This window comes from Corylus avellana, chromosome 7 (genome assembly GCF_965113065.1).
Source record: "Corylus avellana chromosome 7, dhCorAvel1.hap1.2, whole genome shotgun sequence".
Classification (NCBI taxonomy): Eukaryota; Viridiplantae; Streptophyta; class Magnoliopsida; order Fagales; family Betulaceae; genus Corylus; species Corylus avellana.
In genome coordinates, this window is record NC_142496.1 from 21,445,411 (window position 1) to 21,467,876 (window position 22,466).

General features: G+C 38.1%; 2 protein-coding genes and 1 pseudogene across 2 annotated transcripts; 2 read left to right on the top strand and 1 right to left on the bottom strand.

Annotated features, from left to right (window-relative positions):
• The first annotated feature begins 6,614 nt into the window (after window positions 1-6,614).
• LOC148584659 ((S)-8-oxocitronellyl enol synthase CYC2-like) lies at window positions 6,615-8,326 on the top strand. The gene is made up of 2 exons (XM_088518015.1): window positions 6,615-6,879; window positions 6,978-8,326. The coding sequence occupies exons 1-2, from the start codon at window positions 6,841-6,843 to the stop codon at window positions 8,109-8,111; spliced, it is 1,173 nt and encodes a 390-aa protein (XP_088374141.1). The 5' UTR covers window positions 6,615-6,840; the 3' UTR covers window positions 8,112-8,326.
• A 2,217-nt stretch (window positions 8,327-10,543) lies between these two features.
• On the bottom strand, window positions 10,544-22,151 carry LOC132185107 (3-oxo-Delta(4,5)-steroid 5-beta-reductase-like; annotated as a pseudogene).
• Window positions 18,185-19,951, top strand: LOC148584660 (uncharacterized). Its single transcript, XM_088518115.1, has 2 exons — window positions 18,185-18,293; window positions 18,959-19,951. Exon 2 carries the CDS (start codon window positions 18,962-18,964, stop codon window positions 19,949-19,951), a length of 990 nt encoding a protein of 329 aa, XP_088374241.1. The 5' UTR covers window positions 18,185-18,293; window positions 18,959-18,961.
• Window positions 22,152-22,466: the final 315 nt, after the last annotated feature.

The window sequence follows — 22,466 nt, forward strand, 5'->3', positions numbered from 1 at the left end:
TTGCACAAAGTCAAACAGACTTCATTCTGGAGTCGGTACAAATTATCTAGTGTCAGCGTAGTTGAACATATGCCCCGGAAGAATGTTCCCATCTTAACCAAAGATCTGACCACATTACCTGGTAGTGACCCACGTAAAGCAATAGGTAGAAGTTGTTGCATCAAAATGTGATTGTCATGACTCTTCAAACTCGTCATCGTACGGTCTTTCAGTCTTAAGCACTTTCAAGAAACTGATTTTATTTTCATTAGACATCGTGTGGCAAGCGGGGGGCATATAGTTTTTTCCATTCTTCGTAAATGGGTGAAGTAGACGTCTCAATCCCATCTCTTGCAAGTCTTTACGAGCATCATAGTTGTCCTTTGTTTTCCCTTTTATGTTGAGTATTGTGCCAAGAATATTGTCCATCACATTTTTCTCTATGTGCATCACATCAAGGTTATGCCGTAATAAATTATCCTTCCAATACGGCAACCTAAAGAAAGTACTCTTCTTCTTCCATAATACATGATTGCTCGCTTCTGGTCTGGTGTTGGGAGTACTCTTCTTCCGCTTCTCTCCCTGCTTCTTACTACTATCTGGCTTTGACTTGTCGGCATCCTCATCCCCAAATGGCATCCCCTCTAACTGTCTTAGGATTTCATCCCCACTAAGCACATCGGGAGGACATTGTAGTTCCTGGTTACCGTCAAAATTACTTTTGTTCTTCCTCCACGGATGATCCAAGGGCAAGTATTGCCTATGACCCATAAAACACCATTTGTGGCTGTGTTTTAACCATCGAGACCTGGTTAACTGCATACAACAAGGACATGCATTTACTCCCCTTATAGACCATCCTGACAGATCTGCGTATGCCGGGAAATCATTAATTGTCCACATCAATTGTGCTCGCAACATAAAGTACGTTTTAGTGGAAACATCAAATGTGCGTACCCCTACATTCCATAATTCCTTCAACTCCTCAATTCAGGGCTGTAGGTGAACGTCTATATCCATTCTAGGTGAGCTCGGGCTTGGGATAATCAGGAATAATATGAAAGATGTTTGTTTCATGCACATCCAAGGAGGCAAGTTGTATGACACAAGCATTACGGGCCAAATGTTGTGTGATGTACTAAGGTTCCCAAAATGATTAAATCCAGCTGAGGTTAGTGCAAGCCTTACATTCCTGCTGTCCGCTGCAAATTCCGGATACAACTGATCAAATGACTTCCATGCTTCACGGTCGGCCGGATGCCTCAATTTGCCGTCTTTTGTGCGGTTGTCTGCATGCCACTTCATATGGGGCGATGTATACTGCGACATAAACAATCTCTGTAGTCTTGGTATGAGTGGAAACCACCGCAACACTTTTACCGGGCGTTTCTTACTTGACGATATGGGTTGACGGTCCTCGTCCAAATGAATTTCATCATTCCACTTAGATTTGCCACAAACTGTACATCAATCTAACTCTTTGTTGCCCTTCCATAATAGCATGCAATCATTATGACAAGCCGGAATCTTTTCATAGCAGAGTCCCATGTCACTTAGATATTTTTTTGCCTCATACGTATTAACCGGCAAACCTTCACTATCCGCAGGCAACAATTGATTGATGAACTCAAGGAGAGATGAGAATATCTTGTTACTAATTCCACCAACACACTTCAAGTTGTACAGATGAACAGTTGCGCTCAGCTTACTGTGTTTGGTCCTACCATATAGCGGTGTTTTTGCCTCTTTAAGTAGCTCGTGATACTTTTGGGCATTTACTTCATCCACATCCTCGACTATTATTTCTTCATCACCCTGTACAACGACCTGAGGTTCACAGTTGCCTTCTCTGACATCATACATGCCGAACACATCACGCAACATAGCGTGCATATTTCCACCCTGATCACTGCTTCCACCTGCTTCATATGTGGCCGGACGATTCAACAGAGACGATTCAACATGGTCCCGGACAGACTTCTTACCATAAAACATCCAATTTTTATATGTAGGAAGTATGCCTTTTCCCCCCTGTCAAGTGGGCGAGAACTACGCCAGGGGGATAGCGCCAGTTAAGGTGACACACCTTACATGGGCAGTAAATCTTACCATCAGGTGTTGTGCAGTTCCCAACTGCAAAGTCAACGAACAATCTACAACCGTCTCTGTATTCCTTCGTACCCTTAGGCTTTGTCATCCAACTCTTGTCCATTGTTGTCTACGGACATTAGAGAGAAATATACTCGACTTAAAAGTATTCAATAAACCCATACATATTAACTGGAATTTACATGCAAACTTAATTAGATGCTTTTATTGTTGGTAAATTTTTTTTGTCATGAAAATTTCTGAAACTTAAACGAATTAACAACTATTCCAAATGGGGACCATCAAATTTACATTATTTGATGTTGTTTAACTATTAGCATTCTTCATACACATTCAGGTTCTATAACTTTTTCCCAAAAGTTCATATATATGCATTTGGTAGATGTTGGGGACCCTAGTCAAATAAAATAAATCTAGATAGGTTATGAAGTCAATATATATATATATATATATATATATATATATATATATATATATATATATATATATATATATATATATATATAGTAGTATAGCATGGCTCGTATTAATAGGGCAAAACCTAAACAATATACAAATGTTATGCCATTCATTTAATTAGGAGCTTAATTAAGCAATGTTGGAATAATAGGAAAATGCTAATTGAATAACCTTCCATATGGTAATAATCTATAACAGTGGTCGTCATTCTGCCGTTTCCTTTGTGTTTCAATAAGACTTGAAGTCTCCTAAGGTTAAGTACAAAGGTAGATTATATATGTATGTCTAGTTCCATAAGAATATAATTGTATGTCTAGTTTCATAAGAATATAATTGTTTGTGTGGAGCGTATTTACTTGTGGTTTTTATTATTAAACAAATTATAACTCAAAATGTTTTTTCGATTGTGAAATGTTTGATCAGTATTTGGCCATGTAAAATCTCTACCTTCTATTCTGCTTTTTTCTGTGAATTTACTAAATGATAAAAGTTAAAAAATAATAATAATATTCTATTCTTTGATTAATATATATAATTTCAAATCACTTCCCCCCCCCCCCCCCCCGCCCCATATTGTGTCTACTTGATAAAAGTTATTATTATTTTTTTCTCCTTACATAATTGGAGCCTATATTTTGAAACCCTCAAAATATAAAGATCTTAAATATATAAATCCGGGGTGGGTTCAATCTTATAGGAAAAAATGAATTCAATAATTTTATTTATATTCGAACGCTCCCCCTCACGTGTTTGTTCAATCTCTCACTTAATAAGCTAGTGAGACCCAATACATAAAATATTTAACTAAAATTAGAGTAAATTGTGAAGTTATGATTTGAACTACTCATGACCTCTATTATGATACTATGTCAAATTGTCACTTATCCCCCAAAACTTAAACTTATAGCGAACACTTTTACATTCAGCTTATACCATGCACACATATATATATGATGGACTTTGTTGTACATGCTTGCTATGATTGTGCAAGGCAGTGTGCCATTTCTAGAAGTTGATAATTTCACAAATTAATACTACCTCTATGTATTGTCTTTTAGGATGTCCAAAAAAGAAAAATAAAAAAAAACATCTTATATCTAAATCCTGGACAGACTCATTATATATATATATATATATGGGCAATATATATACGGCCATATATATATATATATATATATATATATATATATATAGCATGGAGTACTAATTAACGACAGAGTAAGCTATATATATTCAAAAACCAAATTCATATATATGGAGTGAAGCTAGCATTATATTCCTCATGTAAATATATATATCAAATTCAAAATATTAGACGAAATTAGCACAAACATCACCCAACCTAGCATGCAAACACCAAATCCAAACCAAACAAATAAATAAGTACAAGGATGCATGTACATATATATATACACCTGTGAGGAGCTCTTGTAGGAGCTAAAAATGGAGGGAGAGAGGACGACGGGCGGCGGGTTTAGCTGCGGGCACGCGGAGGAACAGTACAATCGTGCAAAGAAACTGATCCCTTGAGAGAGAGTATATATACGGTACTCGGTGGAGAAGAGAAAAAAAAAATGCTCAGCTTAATAAAGAAAGACTTTGGGCAGAAGAAAAAAAAAAATCCTCAGCTTCAGCAATGGCGCACGGAAGAAAGAAAGAAAAACAGAGAGGAAAATGATGCTTGGGAGAACAGAGAGACACGATTGGAAGTGCCTCCAGCTGGCCAGCTGGGGGAAAAGAAAAAAAAAAAAAAAAAAAATTCAAAACGCTCGCGCCAGGCCTCTTAATTAAGAGGCATGGCTAAGAGGCATGGCGCGCTGGCTGGAGATGGATGGGACGCGCGCGCGGATCGGAGCATGCACATAGACCGTTTCCTGACGTGCCGTGTTTGGCACGTCAGTAAATCCTAACGTGCCAAACATGGCCCGTCAGGAATTATATATATATATATATATATATATATATATATATATATATATATATATATATATATATATATAACTAGGTATAATTATACCTATAATTATCTGAAAAAAAAAGAAGAAATATCTGATATATACATATAATTATATTTAATTATAATTTTAAATATCTGATAATTATAATGTTATATATAATTATAATTATAATTTTATATATAATTATATATATTTATACATATATATATTCTGACGTGGCGATGTGCCACGTCAGAGAAACCGGACGTGGGATGTGCCACGTCATAAAAATTATGACGTGGCACATCCCACGTCCGGTTTCTCTGACGTGGCACATCGCCACTTCAGAAAAATTCTGACATGGGGATGTGCCACGTCAGAATTTTTCTGACGTGGCGCATACCCACGTCAGCAAGTGTCTGACGTGGTAAGTCCCGCCACGTCAGCAATTGTATCAATGTTTATTTTTAAAAAAACTGAAATATTTTCCCGACTTTCTTACATTTTACACGTCAAATTTTTCTGACGTGTTACTATTCACGCGTCAAGAAAAATTTTCCTGACGTTTTATATTTTAAACGTCAGGAAATTGCTGACGTGGCAAAAAATTTATATTGTAGCACACGTAAGAAAATGCCATTTTTTTTTTTGTAGTGATTGAAGTATTAATGTATTATCATTCTAATTTATATGATTATTTAATAACAAATTATACATATATAATATGACATAAGTCATAAGTATGCCAATTTATACTAACACAACAATTAAGTACTTAGAGACTTAGTTCCAATGTATGTTATAAACTTATAAGTCTATATAAGTTATAAATTATAATTATGCATATATGCATATGAATAATATAAATGTATAATATCAATACTTAATCATATGATTCAATGACAATTCAAATACTTTATTCAAGTGAATCATATTATTAATGTACAATGATAATGTGATTCGTATAATATCAAATTAAGTAATTGACATTGGATTAAACAATGTATTACTTATAAACACAATTGAAGTATTAATGTATTATCATTATAATTATAGTAATATTATTACTATAATTAATATGATTATATAATAACAAATAATACATATAATCATATATAATATGACATATAATCATATATATCATATGTTTTATTTGAACTTCTTTTATATGTTGTGTTGAACTTTTTTTATATATGTTTTTTATATGTTGTGACAGTTGTGTTGAACCTTTTTTTTATATGTTGTGCTGATTTTTTTTTTTTTTTTTTTTTTTTTTTTTTTTTTTAAGTTAACCGATTATGATTTAATATTTAATGAATTTTTTTTTTTTTAAAGTACAAGTAAATGTAAATTTGTGGTCAAATATTTTTTATTTTTTAATACGGACTCGTTTTATAAAAATTGGGCATAAGAAGACATTGAAAATACAAAAAACAAATGAGGGTAAAAAATACTACAGTAATAAAAAAGCTCAAAAAAACCAATTTTTGAAAAAGCGGTTAGTGGACAGTTACCTATTTCACTAACTGCTAATCGTCTAGCGGATAGCGGTTGTAATTAGTAAAATCTACTAACCGCCAATAACCGTTATCCGTAACCGTATTGACACCCCTATCAAATTCTCTACTAAGGACAATAGCCCTCTAAGCTGCTCTAGCTTCCCCAACAACCGAATTGATGATTTAATCTTTTGAAGCTTACAACATTGTCAACACCTCCCCATATTATCTATAACAATCACACCTACATCTATCTTCGGTTGCGTTTATCCACTTTTGCATTCCAGTTGACCTTAGGGGGCTTGCCACCTAAGAATCCCTTTAATTAGCCTCTAGTACTTCCTTGCCAAAAGTAGGCCACCGGGTGATTCTAAAGCTTTACTTACAAGTATGGCGGTAGGGTTTCTGTATGGACCCATGTACCGTAGCTACAAGCCACAGCCCACAGGTTCCTTGCCAAATAATTGCTTATTAAGATATTAAAATGCCAAGGATACACGTTTACGGAAATGCCACAAAAGAAAAAAGGAAAAAAAAACTTTTTCTGTCCAACGAAAAGACAATACTAACCCAAGAGCTTCCAGATACTTCCATAGCACCCCAAGCGGCCACACTGCTGTCGGGTTAGATGTCATGGCTTGTGTCATCTATCTCCACAGCCTGTTTGTCCTCACTCCCCTCCATTTATTTAGTTGAAGCAGAAAGCCAAGTGCAACGGGAGATCGAACCCAAATACGCTTAGCCTTGGACCCTGACAGTTAGCTGCCATTCACCTACACTTCCGCCCCCAATTCCATTTGTCTATTACTCCCTCCTCTAACGCCTCACATCTCCTCCGTCGATCTTATCTCAGAAAAATGAGCTGGTGGTGGGCTGGAGCTATTGGCGCTGCCAAGGCAAGAACCATGAAGAGAATAACAAATTGAATCATTTTCTATGCTTATCTAACTCTTTTGTTATTGTTATTGTTAATTTGTTGTAATGAATTTTGCAGAAGAAATTCGAGGAAGATGAACAGCCGCGAAGCTTCCAGAGCGTGGGGCTGGTGATCGGCGTGACTGGAATAGTGGGCAACAGCCTAGCGGAAATCCTTCCGCTCTCAGACACCCCAGGCGGGCCATGGAAGGTCTACGGCGTCGCACGCCGGCCACGACCCAGTTGGAACGCGGACCACCCAGTCGAGTACATCCAGTGCGACATCTCCGACGCGGAGGACACCCAGGCCAAGCTCTCTCCCCTGACTGATGTTACCCACATCTTCTATGTCACCTGGGCCAACCGACCCACGGAGGCGGAGAACTGCGAGGCCAACGGCGCGATGTTCCGCAACGTCCTCCGCGCCGTAATCCCGAGCGCGCCAAATCTCAACCACGTGTGCCTCCAGACAGGGACCAAGCACTACATCGGACCCTTCGAGTCTTACGGCAAGATCCAGCCCCACGATCTACCTTTCACGGAGGATTTGCCCCGATTGGATGTACCCAATTTCTATTACACCCTTGAAGATGTGCTGTTCGAGGAGGCTGAGAAAAAAGAGGGCTTGAATTGGTCGATTCACAGGCCCCAGGTGATATTCGGGTTCTCGCCGTATAGCTTGATGAACATAATCGGCACGCTTTGCGTATACGCCGCTATATGCAAGCACCAGGGGCTTCCCTTGAAATTTCCTGGAAGCAAAGCGGCCTGGGAGTGTTACTCGGTGGCTTCCGATGCTGATCTTATTGCGGAGCAGCTTATATGGGCAGCGGTGGATCCGTATGCGAGGAACGAAGCATTTAACTGCAGCAACGGGGACGTGTTCAAGTGGAAGCACTTTTGGAAAGTGTTGGCTGAGCAATTTGGGATTGAGAATTTTGGGTTCGACGAGGGCGAGAATCTGAGACTGAGTGAGATGATGAAGGACAAGGGTCCAGTGTGGGAGGAGATTGTGAAGGAGAATCAGCTGCCACCCACCAAGCTCGAGGATGTTGGGCTCTGGTGGTTTGCAGACATGATGCTTGGAGGTGGGGAGGCCCTGTTGGATAGCATGAATAAGAGTAAGGAGCATGGGTTCTTGGGGTTCAGAAACTCAAAGAATTCCTTCATTTCTTGGATCGATAAGGTGAAAGCTTTCAAGATTGTGCCTTAGAGAAATGTTTATGGTTATTTGGTGTTTATTCCCAATTGAGTGTATGCTGGTGTTCTCAAATAAGCATGAACAGAAAGAGGTATGGTTTCCTTGAGCAAAATTCATTTACTCCTACCTTGTTGCGGTGTATTTTCATGCAATGGCATGACAAAAGAATGATTGTTTTGTTCTATATATGTTGTCAAATTAATGGCAAAAAAACATTTGTTTAAATATTTCTGTGGCAAATTACAAATTCTCTTTCCTGACTTTTGAAAATTGTCAGCAAACAGCCCGGGGATTTGGAATACAATCCATATAGTTTATGGATATTTCTATGTGCATGGCGAAATTTGTATCTCAATTAGCCTTTAGAAATGGGTGGAAACAGAGGTGATCGGTTTCCAAATCCAAAAACAGAATTGTTTTTGAAGCCACAGCCATTCTTCAGATGGCAGAAACTCTCCATCTCCAAGAAAGAAGGGGGGGATGGGATTTTGAGATCATTCTTGCTTCAATCTTCCTATCCTAGCAAAGAAATTGTTACAAAATCTTAATGATTTATTTGGCTAGAATTACAAACACAAGTTGTCTTGAGGCAGTGAAAGGTGCTAGTTGAAGCAGCTTATTTGGTAACTTCACATTGGTGGAGGCATCAATGTATGGGAGGATAGATGGATATCAGGCCTTCCTTAACAAAAGATCTGAAAACCCCCTCAACCTTCTCATCAAGTAGTCTTTAAGGTAGCATAAGTTATTAATCCATTAACAAACTGTGGGAATCTCAGAGCAATTAGACAATGTATTGCTCTTGAGAAGCCTTCCAATCAGTGAGCTCAACTTGCCAGATAAACTCATATATGGTGGAAAGAGAAAGTAATAGAACTTTGGATTTTGGGAGTTTATCCCTAGGATAAAGTACTTTCTGTGAAGAGCTTGCACCAGAAAACCTATAAAAGAGGAGAGTTATCCAAAGTGCTCCTTGCTCTCTCTATTAAGTCATTTTCTGATCCCATTAGGCTTCTCTTTACTTCTCTGTGAATGCACTGAACAGGATTGGTTTGCAAATGTGTAATATTCCCTACCTTGGGCCTAGGTTAAGCCTTAGGCAAAGCCCAAAGTTATGGGATTAGAGTGTGCAGGCCCATTAGTTGGGGCTTATTGTTAGCTTATTTAAATGGATCAAAAATGAAAAACCCACCAAACGTAAAAGAAATATCTGTATTTGTATTTTGAAATTATCTTGAATGATACACATGGCGGTTTAATGTTTTAAATGATAATGTGATATATATTAAGGGCATTGGTTCGAATCTTCAAAAGATCAAAACATTTTAATTTTGTGATTATTTTACTTATTGTCTTTTAAAAGAAAAAAGTTCACAAAATAAACCCTAGCCACGGGGGAATACTCTTGTCATATGATCTTGTTTCATTAGTTTTTAAATTCAAATCAAGAGCTACTATGGAAAAATAATTAACATGTAAATCACATTTTATATATAGACTTGACATATGGCCCAATTAATAAGATGTTACTTTATACACCTGATCAAAGGAAATGGATTTCATTTAAAATGGAGAGTATCCATTTGGTACATTTAGGAGGAGAAACTTGTTCAAAAATTTTGCCTCTCAAAAGATAAAGACAATATTGCCCTCCGGATAAAAGTGTTATTTGTGACTAGCGCAACCACTTGCGGGATGGAGTGACCACGATATAGGTATCACTAATTGAGTGGATCACTCAGGGTAAAACTCGGTTAATTGACTAGGTGGTAGCTCATTATATGCAATGCCCGGGGCATCGGGGTTGTACCAGAGGTCCTACATGATACCTAAACCTCATCGTAAGAGGGTTAAGGGTAGGAATAGACCATATGAAAAAGAGTTACAACTTGAATCATTGTTATATGTATTGCAACACCACGCTCTAAGTAATATGATATTGTCCACTTTGGACCTCAACCCGCATAGTTTTGTTATTGGGTTTACCCCAAAAGACTTCATACCATTTAGAGAGGGACAAAGTTTTTCTCCAAACTTGGTAGGAGGAATTTCCTTCAACTTAGTCTATAAAAGTAATATGTGTTCCTTGAACTTTTACAACATAATGTGGCATAACATGATTGAAAATAAGATAAATTCAACTTTTAAGAAACCCAATTATATTGTGCCACATCATGTTGTAAAAGTTTTTTTGTAAAATTTGTTTGTAAGTCCAACATTTTTCAAAATTCATTAGCTAACTAGAATGCTCACGTTTTTAGTGTTTTAAAGCGGTTTGCCTATTTTAACAAGGCTATTATTTGTGAATACTCTATTAATAATAGCTATTAAAAACAAAAAGAGAGCAAAAAAGCATGCTTCCCTAGCATCATAGCATGGTTATTCCAGATATTAATATTACAACAGCAAAAGCAGATTTCATCCAACATTGACATTGATTTACTTCAAGGCACAATCTTGTAATCTTTCATCTTATCTATTCACGCAACGAACGAATTCACGGAGTTTCTGAACCCCAAGAACCCACGCTCCTTGCTCTTAGTCATACTGTCCAGGAAATCACCCCCAACCAAGAACAAGTCCGCAAACCACTACCCAACATCCTCCAACTTTGTGGGTTGAAGTTGATTCTCCCTCACTATCTCTTCCCACACATCACCCTTATCCTTCATTGTCAGAATTGGTGACTTGTTTTCACAAAGTCTTACCGTGGGCCCCACAGCAGTATGACATCCCATACTTTTGACTTATGTTTTTTCTCTCACACGTTCATTTGGGCTTCTCCATTCATTGAGCTTCTTCTAGAAGCTTTGTGAAAAGGCATTGTTGTTTTATTATTAAAGCCATTCGGTCATCAAGCATAGACAGGCAGCAACTTTAGCAAGAAAAAGAGAGAAAGAAGAAAAGAAAGAGTTGCCGAGAGAGAGAGACTTGTGTTGCAAAGAGAATAAGAGATACACCGCCATTTTTTTTTTTTCATTTTGATCTCACTTTTGGAGTGCTGAAATACTTAGAGAATTTTAGAGAATATTTTCTCTTTTGTATCTAATTCTCTTTTGAGAAAGATTGGGATGTGTTGGAGCTTTTGGGTTTGAGTGGTTTTATTTGTACTACTTGTTAGTTTAGGTTTGGCTCATTCGTTTACATGTATAGAGTTGAAAATGAGAATATTTAGGAAGCAGGTTCTAGAGTAATTCCGCCAATGTTTTCAAGCAGGGTCCGGACCTCCAGAAGCAGGGTCCGGACCCCATTTACCGAAAGTGGATTTCTCAAGCAGGGTCCGGACCTCCAGAAGCAGGGTCCGGACCCCATTTCCCGAAAGTGGATTTCTCAAGCAGGGTCCGGACCTCCAGAAGCAGGGTCCGGACCCCATTTTCCGAAAATGGATTTCTCAAGCAGGGTCCGGACCTCAGATCTGCAGGGTCCGGACCTGGCGGACTTATTAGGGTTATTTTCTATTTAAACACGATTTTGCTACATTTACAAGTACGTATTTTATTGAGCAAATATCAGGGTGATTAGAGAGAGAGAATTTGTTCTAGATTATTGTTGAAGAGAAAATACGTGAAGCCAATCGGAGTTCCGGTGAAAGGAAATCTTTTAGAAGAATCGTGCCAGATGTTCTGGAAAGGGTTACTGAGGTAGAAGTCAAGTGGGTCACTTGTCGTGTGCAAGGAAGAGTCAAAGGTTTTGTTATTCTTCTTGTATTCCTTATTCTTCTATTTTAGTGAATTGATTTCCTGGGTTTGGCTGCCCCGGAGAGGTTTTACATTTAGAGAGTTCTCTAAATGGTTTCCTCTTCGTAACCAAATTTCTGTGTTCTTGATTGCATATTTCATATCAGTATTTGGTTGATTTTTAAACTGCTAAGTTAGATCTGTTTTCTGGATATTTTCTGTAAAACTCCTAGACGTGTGAGTAGGTGATAATTGGAGTCGTTTTAGAATTTTCAATTGGTATCAGAGCGGGTTCACTCTGTGAAGGATTTATTTCCTGAGTGTGATCCGAGACTCCATATCAAATGTCTCTTACGGTTGCTCCTAATTCTCTTCCCGTATTTGACGGAACAAATTATACGCTTTGGAAAATTCGTATGAGAGCTTATTTTAAATCCATTAATGTTTGGCATATTGTTGAATCTGGATGGACACGTCCAGACAAAACAATTGCTGAATGGACAACGGAAGAAAAAAATTGTGCTACTGCGAATGACAAAGCTATAAATGCTATTTACATCTCTGTTTCAAATGAAGAATTTTCTAGGATTTCTAGATGTGAAATAGCTAAGGAAGCTTGGGAAACGTTAGAAATCACACATGAAGGAACTAAAGTTGTTAGAACTTCAAAAATTCAAATGTTGGTTTCTCAGTTTGAGGAGATTAGAATGCAGGAAGATGAAACTTTTGATGAATTCTATTCAAAGCTTAGTGCCATTAGAAACTCTACCATTAATTTGGGAAAGAAAATGGATGATGCTAAAGTGGTGAAAAAAATCTTAAGATCTTTGCCTGAGAGGTTTATTCCCCAAATTGCTGCTATACAACAGAGCAAGGACTTAGATACTATGAGAGTAGAAGAACTTGTAGGTTCCCTTCAGACTTTTGAACTAATTCTACCCAAACTCAAGAAAACTAAAAACATTGCTCTTAAAGCAAAAAATGTTAAAGTCAATTCTTGTGGGTCGTCTGATGAGGATTCTGGGGATGATGAAGAATTTGCCCTGTTTGCTAAAAAATTTAGAAAATTTTTTAGACCCGTGAATGGAAGGTTTAAAAATCGTGACTCAAAAACTCTTGTGAAACCGAAAGGTGAGTTTAGAAATAATCCACGTGAGAACTTAGAGAATGATCAGAAAGATAAGTTCACTAGTGGACGAAAATGTCATGAATGTGGGGGTAGGGGTCATATTCGAATTGAATGTGCTAATCTGAAAAAATCCAAAGGTAAAGCTTTCAATGTCACTCAGAGTGATGAATCAGATGATGAAAAATCCGAAGAAGATGTTGAAGGAGGAGTGAATTATTTAGCTTTTACTGCTTCTTATGATAATTATTATGAGACTGTTAACTCACCTCACATGATAAATGAATCTGAAATTGAATCTGATGATGAGGTGGATTTACAAACTGCTTATAATAACTTGTTTGTAGAATGTGATAAATTGAACAAGCTGAATAGGAAAAATCTGAAAAATCTGAAAGAAGCTGAACTTGAGAAAGAAAGATTAATGAAATCTATGGATGAATGTTTAGCTATTCGAAACACTTTGACTTCTGAAAATCTCATGCTGATTGCTAAAGTGAAATCTCTGGAAAAGAACTTGAATGATTCGAATGATCATTTAAAGAAGTTTTCGAGTGCTAAATTGAATCAAATGTTAGGAAATCAGAAACATTCACATGATAGGACTGGATTGGGTTTTAATAAACATGTTAATGCATCTTCTTCAAATGTTGCAACCACTTCAAAAATCATGTTTGTGAAACCTAAAATGAAAAATGTGGAAATTGAGAATTCTTGCTTACCTCAAGAAAGTTCAGAAGATGTGACCAAGAAGAATAAATTGAAATTCAAAGTTCCGGTAAGGACTAACTTCATTCCTACTTGTTTTCACTGTGGTGTCAAAGGTCATACTCGACCAAACTGTTTTCAAATTAGGGCTCAACAACCATGGTCTCAGAAGAATTTCCCTAGAATAGATGAACCTGGAATTGGAAATCAACTAAAAGTTTTAACTGCTCAAGTGAAACTTATTAGTGAAAAGTTAGCTGTTTTGTCAAATTCTGTTGATATAAAAGATGTGTCTAATTTAATTGACAAAAATGTGCAAGTTCCTCATCAAAAGGAACAAGTCTGGGTTAAAAAGAAGGATCATCTATGTCTTGTTGCTCATACTGCCTTAAGTGTGCTTAACTCGTGTTTGTGGTTTCTGGATAGTGGTTGTTCAAAACATATGACAGGTGATAAGTCGCTATTCAAAGAGCTTAAAGAAGGCAAAGGAGGTGGAAGCATCACTTATGGAGATGGCAGCAAATCGAAGGTGATTGGTCAAGGAATTGTGGAAATTACCGGTGCCCCTACTCCACAAGAAGTACTGTATGTTGAAGGTCTCCGGGCAAATTTATTGAGCATCAGTCAGTTTTGTGATTATGATTTAGTGGTCCAGTTTTCTAAGAAAGAATGCAGCATATTTGACTCTTAAGGAAAATGGTTGATGGGAGGAAATCGCACTGCTGACAATTGCTATTGTCTCTCCTCAAATTCTCAAATAAGTTGCAATAAGGCAACCCTGGACACTGGAGAATTGTGACATCAACGGTTGGGGCATCTAAATTTTCATGATCTGGTCAGAATTTCTAAGACAGAAGCCATAGCTGATCTACCAAAGATTCATCAGGTTGATAAAGGAAAATGTGGCCCATGCCAATTGGGGAAACAAACTAGAACTCCTCACAAAAAGATCTCAGGTATTGTTACCTCTCGAAACTTAGAGCTTCTTCACATGGATCTCATGGGCCCTGCACTGACAGCTAGTTTGGGAGGCAAGAAATACATTATGGTGATCGTTGATGACTTCTCTCGATACACATGGGTAGTTCTGTTAAGAGAAAAATCTGAAGCCTTTGCACAAGCTCAGATCTTGTTTTAGAAAATCCAAAATGAACAAGACTGTCTCATCAAGCGGATCCGAAGCGATCATGGCAGAGAATTCGAGAATTCAAGTTTTGAAGATTATTGTGCTCAGCAAGGTATCAAACAAGAATTCTCATCTCCCATAACTCCTCAACAAAATGGAGTAGTTGAACGGAAAAATCGAGTCATACAAGAAATGGCAAGAGTTATGATACATGCTAAGGATTTGGCACAACATTTTTGGGGAGAAGCAATCCATACAGCATGCCATATTGTTAATCGAGTTTTTCTCAGACCTACTACTACCAAGACACCATATGAGCTATGGCGAGGAAAGAAACCCACTGTCAAATATTTTAGGGTGTTTGGAAGTACCTGTTACATTCTTCGTGATAGAGAAAACTTGGGGAAGTTTGATGCGAAGAGTGACGAAGGAATTTTTCTTGGATACTCTAATACAAGTCGAGCCAGTCGTGTGTATAACAAAAGAACCAAGACAGTAATGGAATCAGTAAATGTTGTCATCGATGATGAAACTACCAATGAGCTTTTTGCAGAAGAAGAGCCTCAGGTTGAGGGGGAGCAAGTTGATATGTCTGATAAAACTCATGAACCTCTTAGTCCGAACAGCTCAGCAGTCCGTACTTCAATACCTTCAGATACTGAAGACATGACTCCTTTACCAGTTCCACACTTGAACACTCATGCACCATCCTCCAGAGTCAAACTTAATCATCCTAGAGAAAATTTGCTGGGAAATGTTAATGAAGGATTACGTCTGCGAAACAGGGTGGTCAATCAAGTCACTTATTCTTGTTATCTCTCTCAGTTTGAACCAAAGAAGGTTAATGAGGCATTAGAAGATGAGAGTTGGGTGTCAGCTATGCATGAAGAACTCAATCAGTTTGTTAGGAATGATGTCTGGAAATTGGTTCCAAAACCAAAAGATCAGAATATCATTGGCACTAAATGGATCTTTAAGAATAAATCTGACGAGCATGGTACAGTGGTAAGAAACAAAGCTAGATTGGTTGCTCAAGGATACACTCAGGTTGAAGGAGTGGATTTTGATGAGACATTCGCACCAGTAGCCAGATTGGAATCTATCAGAATTTTGTTGAGCATCTCATGTCATCTCCAGATCAAATTGTATCAGATGGACGTCAAGAGTGCTTTTCTTAATGGCATTCTTCAAGAAGAAGTATATGTAGCTCAGCCAAAAGGGTTTCAGGATCCAACTTATCCGGATCATGTTTACAAGTTGAAAAAGGCGCTTTATGGATTAAAACAAGCTCCGAGAGCTTGGTATGAACGTCTGACAACATACCTTCTTGCACATGGGTTCATCCGAGGACAGGCTGACCGTACATTGTTCATTCGTAGGAAAGCCAGTCAACTTCTCATTGTCCAAATTTATGTAGATGACATTATCTTTGGATCTACGGTTGACTCACAGGCTCATCAATTTTCTACAGAAATGAAGCAAGAATTTGAAATGAGTATGATTGGTGAACTGACCTATTTTCTAGGTTTTCAAGTTCAACAATCCAACAAAGGCATCTTTGTATCTCAACCAAAGTATGCAAAAGATCTTGTGAAGAGATTTGGGTTGGATGGAAAAAGTCATGCTCGCACACCCATGAGTACGAGTATTAAACTGAGTGCAGATGTAGCTGGAAAATCCGTTGATCAAACTTTATACAGAAGCATGATAGGCTGTCTTCTTTATCTTACAGCTAGTCGACCAGACATATCTTTCAGTGTGGGTGTATGTGCTCGATTCCAAGCTAATCCAAAGGAATCCCATCTGACAGCTGTTAAACGGATCCTCAGGTATGTAAATGGCACAATCAATTTTGGAATTTATTTCTCTACTAATACAAACCTTGAACTTGCAGGATATTCTGATGCTGACTGGGCTGGAAATGCTGATGATCGAAAGAGTACATCAGGCGGATGTTTTTATGTGGGAACGAATCTGGTCGCTTGGATGAGTAAGAAACAAAACTCTATCTCTCTGTCTACTGCTGAGGCCGAATATATAGCTGCTGGGAGCTGCTGTACACAGCTCATCTGGATGAAGCAACTTCTTGCAGACTATGGATTTGATCAAGGAAAAATGATTGTCTACTGTGACAATACGAGTGCCATCAACATCTCAAAGAATCCGGTTCAACATTCACGCACGAAACACATTGACATTCGTCATCATTTCATTCGTGATTTGGTCAAGACTCAGGTGGTATCTCTTGAATTTATGCCTACTGAACACCAATTAGCTGACCTGTTTACAAAACCCCTAGATGGATCTAGGTTTGAGTATCTCAGGAATGCTATTGGTGTATGCGATCTCTCATGATTGTATACATAGAACATGCCTAGAAATTGCACATATTGATATTTGTCTATAGCTGTTCTAGGGCAATTTTTTTTGTTTTTTTGTTTATTTTATTTTTTTTCTTTTCTTTCGCCTTTACTTGGTTTATTTTTAGCCAGTTTTCTTTAATTGTTGGATACTTAGTTTCTCATGTCTTGTCCTCAAATGAATCTTGTACATATGAGTGGGGTAAATATTTCTGCAATTTACATCTATTGCTCCAAATGTTTCTGATATACCTTGTTTCTCTGAGGACTGTTAAAAGAGTAAGAGTCAGTTATTCTCATGTTCATAATTGTGCACTTTTTGCCCCCATTAGGTTTTGATTTTTTTTGTGTTTGTGAATTTGGAGCGAACATTTTGCTTGAAAGATAGGTAGTGTCAGTTCTATCCACTTGACCAACCCGTTAGTTGAACCTAACTCCTAAAAATTCCAACATTTTTCCACAAAAAAAAAAAAAAAAAAGGGAAAAGGGGCATAAAATAAGCTCAAATGACTTCGCTTTGCTTCTGTCTGTCCCTAAAGAAAGAATCAGTGATCAAATTCATTGCGGAAATAGATGATTACTAAAGGACATGGTGAAAGTAAATGGTTAGTCTCAGGGGGAGTGTATCGGATGAGGGAATCTAGGTCCTAACATTATAAGGTTTTACTGTGGCTTGAATCAGACTGTTTGTCTTCCTTTACAAAATGTCTGCCTAGATTTACCTTCATTGATAAAATCTGATTTAATGGGAGTTTTCACACACTACACCATCACATGAGATTTCTGATAATTGCTTACTTGACCGAATTCACAGAATAAGGTTGTGTCGTGCGTTTGGTTCATTTATGGTGTAAATGCAATTTTTTTTACCACTCCAAAATGTTCAGATTTTATTAGAACACACATGGGTTATTAGGTAACTAAACAAGTTCTGTTTAGTTTCTTTTTTTTTTTAAAAAAAAAAAAAAAAAAAAAAAAATTAATTAATTAATTAATTAATTAATTAATGTTTTATTTTATTTTTTTTATTTTCGCTTTTCTTCATTATTGTGGTTCGGTCGATACACTGCATTGGGTGTATCGACAGAACCAACTTTTTCTCTCTCAATTTTTTTCTTTCTTCTTTCTTTGTGCTCTTTCTTTTCTTCCTCTGTGTGTCCAACTCTTCCAACTACATTCAAAGTTCAACAATCCACGGTATGTTTATTTCACTTTGTAGTTTTTTGTTTTTTTTGTTTGTTCTCAAATCAAAATTTCGGATGGACATATTTGGGTTTGAAGTTGATACTCCGAATTGCTGTTTGTTCTCAAATCAAAATTTCGGATGGACATATTTGGGTTTGAAGTTGATACTCCGAATTGCTGTTGTGGTTGATTGAATTTGACTTTCCTTCTATCTCACATAATTGTTTCCAAAATACACTTTCTATTATGTATTTAGGACTCGGTTTTTCTTTTTGGTATATGTTTATCCATGTTCATATCTACATGCCTATAATGTGTTTGCTAAAATGCCTCAAAGAATAAAATTTGCATATGTGCTCCATTTTTTTATCACATTGATCTACTTCACTGTTATTGGACTTTCAATATTGTTTGGCATGGCACTAGGAACGTTTTGTGTAAAATTCATTTTTTTTCATGCTATATTCAATACTTCAATGCCTATAAAACTGTTCACTAGAATGACTCAATGAAGTAGTGCTGCATTGATCTGCATTTTTTCTTTTTCCATGCACTCAGTAATTTGTGTTGTGTTAAATTTGCGTCATCTATATATTGTGCATTTGTCTCATTTGTGGGCTCCATCTTCTAGTATTGTGTGATATCAATTTGCCATATTTTTTTTGGGGTCAATGTAGAAAATGGTGTATCCAATTTCAGAATCTACACAAAGGAGAAAGCGCACTCGAGAAGAAAAATCAGTTTTACAAGAAAAGATTTTGACCCGCAAAATTATGATCGAGCGTGGAGTGGAACAAAATGATCTTACAGTGGAACCGTTCCGATTCATTCATGACATCTTCCAGGAAAATCATTGGACCTCATTGTTTGTTCCTGTGAGTGCCTACACTCGTTTAGTTCGGGAATTCTACTACAACATTGATGATATTGACTTGGTTGGTCCACCGTCATTCAAGACCAAGGTCTCCGGGAAAACTCTCAATATCACTACTGAGCTGATCAGTGAAGTTACTGGGATCCCACTGACAAATGAGAAGCCGCTTCCCTTTCTGGACGATGATGCACAACCAACAAAAGCTGAAATCATGGCGGTTCTTAATCCAATTCAGCAGCTTGTATGGGATGAAGACCTGAAAAAACTTCCGATTGGCAATATACGGGCTCCAGAGAGGTTGTTAACTCGGATTGTACTGCAGAATATTTGGCCAATTTCTCGCCATAGTCATTTGACTATCGAACGAGCAATGATGATTTATGGCATCATTACTCGTGCTGAGTTTTGTTTATGCACTCATTTCGTACTGACAATGATCGAGCTTCATGAAGATCATTCTATTGCATTACCTTATGGCGGTCTCATTACGAAAATTCTGCACGCCACTTTGCCAAAAATTGCTGCAAATGAACGTATGGAAGCTCCTGAAGGTTACTTTGGAAAAGCAACTGTGATGAAGTCCAATGCCCAACTTCGACTTCACGCTCCAGCTGCACAGGAGCCTCCACTTGCTCAAGAGACTACCGCTGCGTCCTCCTCAGGATCATCCGACATGCCAAGTCAATTAACTAAAATAATTGACATACTTCAAACTCAAGGCCGAAGCATTGAAGCCATCAACACTCGCCTAACGAATTTGGAGAAAGATGTGAAGTCCATCAAGGAAAGCCTTTAGCAAGAATAATTTTTCCCTCCTGTTTTGTTTGGATTTGTTTCTGGCAAGACAATTTTTTGTTGGTGTTGTCTGTTTAAAACTTGGTTGTTGGGTTTCTTATTTACAACTTTTTTTTGCTTCCTTTGTCCTTCCGAGACAAAAAGGGGGAGTTATTTTGATGTGTCATTTTCATGTACTACATTACTTTTGTTCCCGAATGGCCAAAGGGGGAGTTTGTTAGTTTAGGTTTGGCTCATTCGGTTTACATGTATAGAGTTGAAAATGAGAATATTTAGGAAGCAGGTTCTAGAGTAATTCCGCCAATGTTTTCAAGCAGGGTCCGGACCTCCAGAAGCAGGGTCCGGACCCCATTTCCCGAAAGTGGATTTCTCAAGCAGGGTCCGGACCTCCAGAAGCAGGGTCCGGACCCCATTTTCCGAAAATGGATTTCTCAAGCAGGGTCCGGACCTCAGATCTGCAGGGTCCGGACCTGGCGGACTTATTAGGGTTATTTTCTATTTAAACACGATTTTGCTACATTTACAAGTACGTATTTTATTGAGCAAATATCAGGGTGATTAGAGAGAGAGAATTTGTTCTAGATTATTGTTGAAGCGAAAATACGTGAAGCCAATCGGAGTTCCGGTGAAAGGAAATCTTTTAGAAGAATCGTGCCAGATGTTCTGGAAAGGGCTACTGAGGTAGAAGTCAAGTGGGTCACTTGTCGTGTGCAAGGAAGAGTCAAAGGTTTTGTTATTCTTCTTGTATTCCTTATTCTTCTATTTTAGTGAATTGATTTCCTGGGTTTGGCTGCCCCGGAGAGGTTTTACATTTAGAGAGTTCTCTAAATGGTTTCCTCTTCGTAACCAAATTTCTGTGTTCTTGATTGCATATTTCATATCAGTATTTGGTTGATTTTTAAACTGCTAAGTTAGATCTGTTTTCTGGATATTTTCTGTAAAACTCCTAGACGTGTGAGTAGGTGATAATTGGAGTCGTTTTAGAATTTTCACTACTCATTGTATTATACTATTTTGTTAGTGAATTTCTCCTGGATCGTTTCCGCTAGTAGATGTAGGCTTGTTAAGCCGAACCACTTAAATTTTGGTGTTTTCTGTGGTTGTGTTATTTTTCTATTCTGCACTTTTTTACTTCTTTGGTGATCTTGGATTTGCATTTGTCACGACATTCATCATCTCCGCCAAGCTAATTTTCTCACCCTCCTCCAATCCGTACTCCTCAATCTCAAATCTCTCTGCCAAAACCTTCCAAAGATGCTCCCATTTGAACACGTCCCCGTTGTTGCAATTGAATGCTTCGTTCTTACCATTAGGGTCCACCACCGCCCATATTTGCTGCTCTGCAAGAAGATCGATGTCCGAAGCCACCGAGTAGTACTCCCAAGCCGCTTTGCTTCCAAGAAATTTCAATGGAACCCCCTCATGCTTGCATATAGCCACGTATACGCAAAGCGTGCCTACTATGTTCATCAAGCTATAGGTGGAGAATCCGAATATTACGCCGGGTCGGTGGATGGACCAAGTGAGGCCTTTCTTATCTTTAGCTTCTTCATATAAAATATCTTCCTGCGTATAATAGAAATTCGACACATTCAAACGTGGCATATCCTCCGTAAAAGGTGGACCGGAGGTTTTGATCCTGCCCATTTTCTCGAAGGATCCGATGTAGTGTTTGAGGCCAGTCTAGAAGCAGATGTGGCGGAGATTCGGAGGGTTTGGGATAAGAGCGCGAAGCACGTTGCTGAACATGGCACCATTGGCCTCGCAGTTCTCTACCTTAGTGGGTCTGTTGGTCCACGTGACATAAAAGATGTCGGTGACATTGGTTAATTGGAAAAGCTTGTGTTGGGTGTCATGGGAATCAAAGACGTCGCACTGGATGTATTCGACTGGATGGTTAGTGTTCCATGCAGGGGGTGGGCGACGAGCCACACCATAAACCTTCCAGGGGCCGCCGGGGGTGTCTCGGAGTGGAAGGATTTCGAATAGACTGTTGCCGACAATGCCTGTCACCCCGATCACCAGGCCCACGCTCTGGTGGCTTTGAGGTGGTGCTTCTTTGTCATCGTATTTCTTCTGCATAATTTACAATAGCTTAGATTAAAATTAGCAAGTACGCGCGCTTACTATAGAAAGAGTAAGAGAGTTGGCTGAGTTGGTGCCTTTGCAGCGGCAGTAGCTCTACCCCACCACCAGCTCATTCTGAGACCATTAACAGTCTGACTTGATCCAAAGGCGAAAGGTTCGCCTTATATGCACCACCAGATTTCTGCGCGCTTCAACTTATATAGAACAAAAAAAAAATCTAGAGAATAATTTCAGAAAAGTCCTACATAGATGACACAAGCCATGGCGAATTTTGTTGGCCGATTACTGTTAGAGAGTTATCAACTGATAACTCTCTCAATGTTATCAAGAATTCAAACAATCATTCAAGTGAAGATAAGGATAGAATTAGTTGAGATAAACCATTTTTAATTTGAATTTGTAATTTGAATTTGTATTTGTAATCTCTA

Bases quoted from the DNA above. Each gene is read 5' to 3' on its own strand.
- LOC148584659 (XM_088518015.1), top strand. From the start codon at position 6,841: ATGAGCTGGTGGTGGGCTGGAGCTATTGGCGCTGCCAAG. The intron at 6,880-6,977 runs GCAAGAACCATG...TGAATTTTGCAG, and splicing joins GAGCTATTGGCGCTGCCAAG to AAGAAATTCGAGGAAGATGA.
- LOC148584660 (XM_088518115.1), top strand. From the start codon at position 18,962: ATGGTGTATCCAATTTCAGAATCTACACAAAGGAGAAAGCGCACTCGA.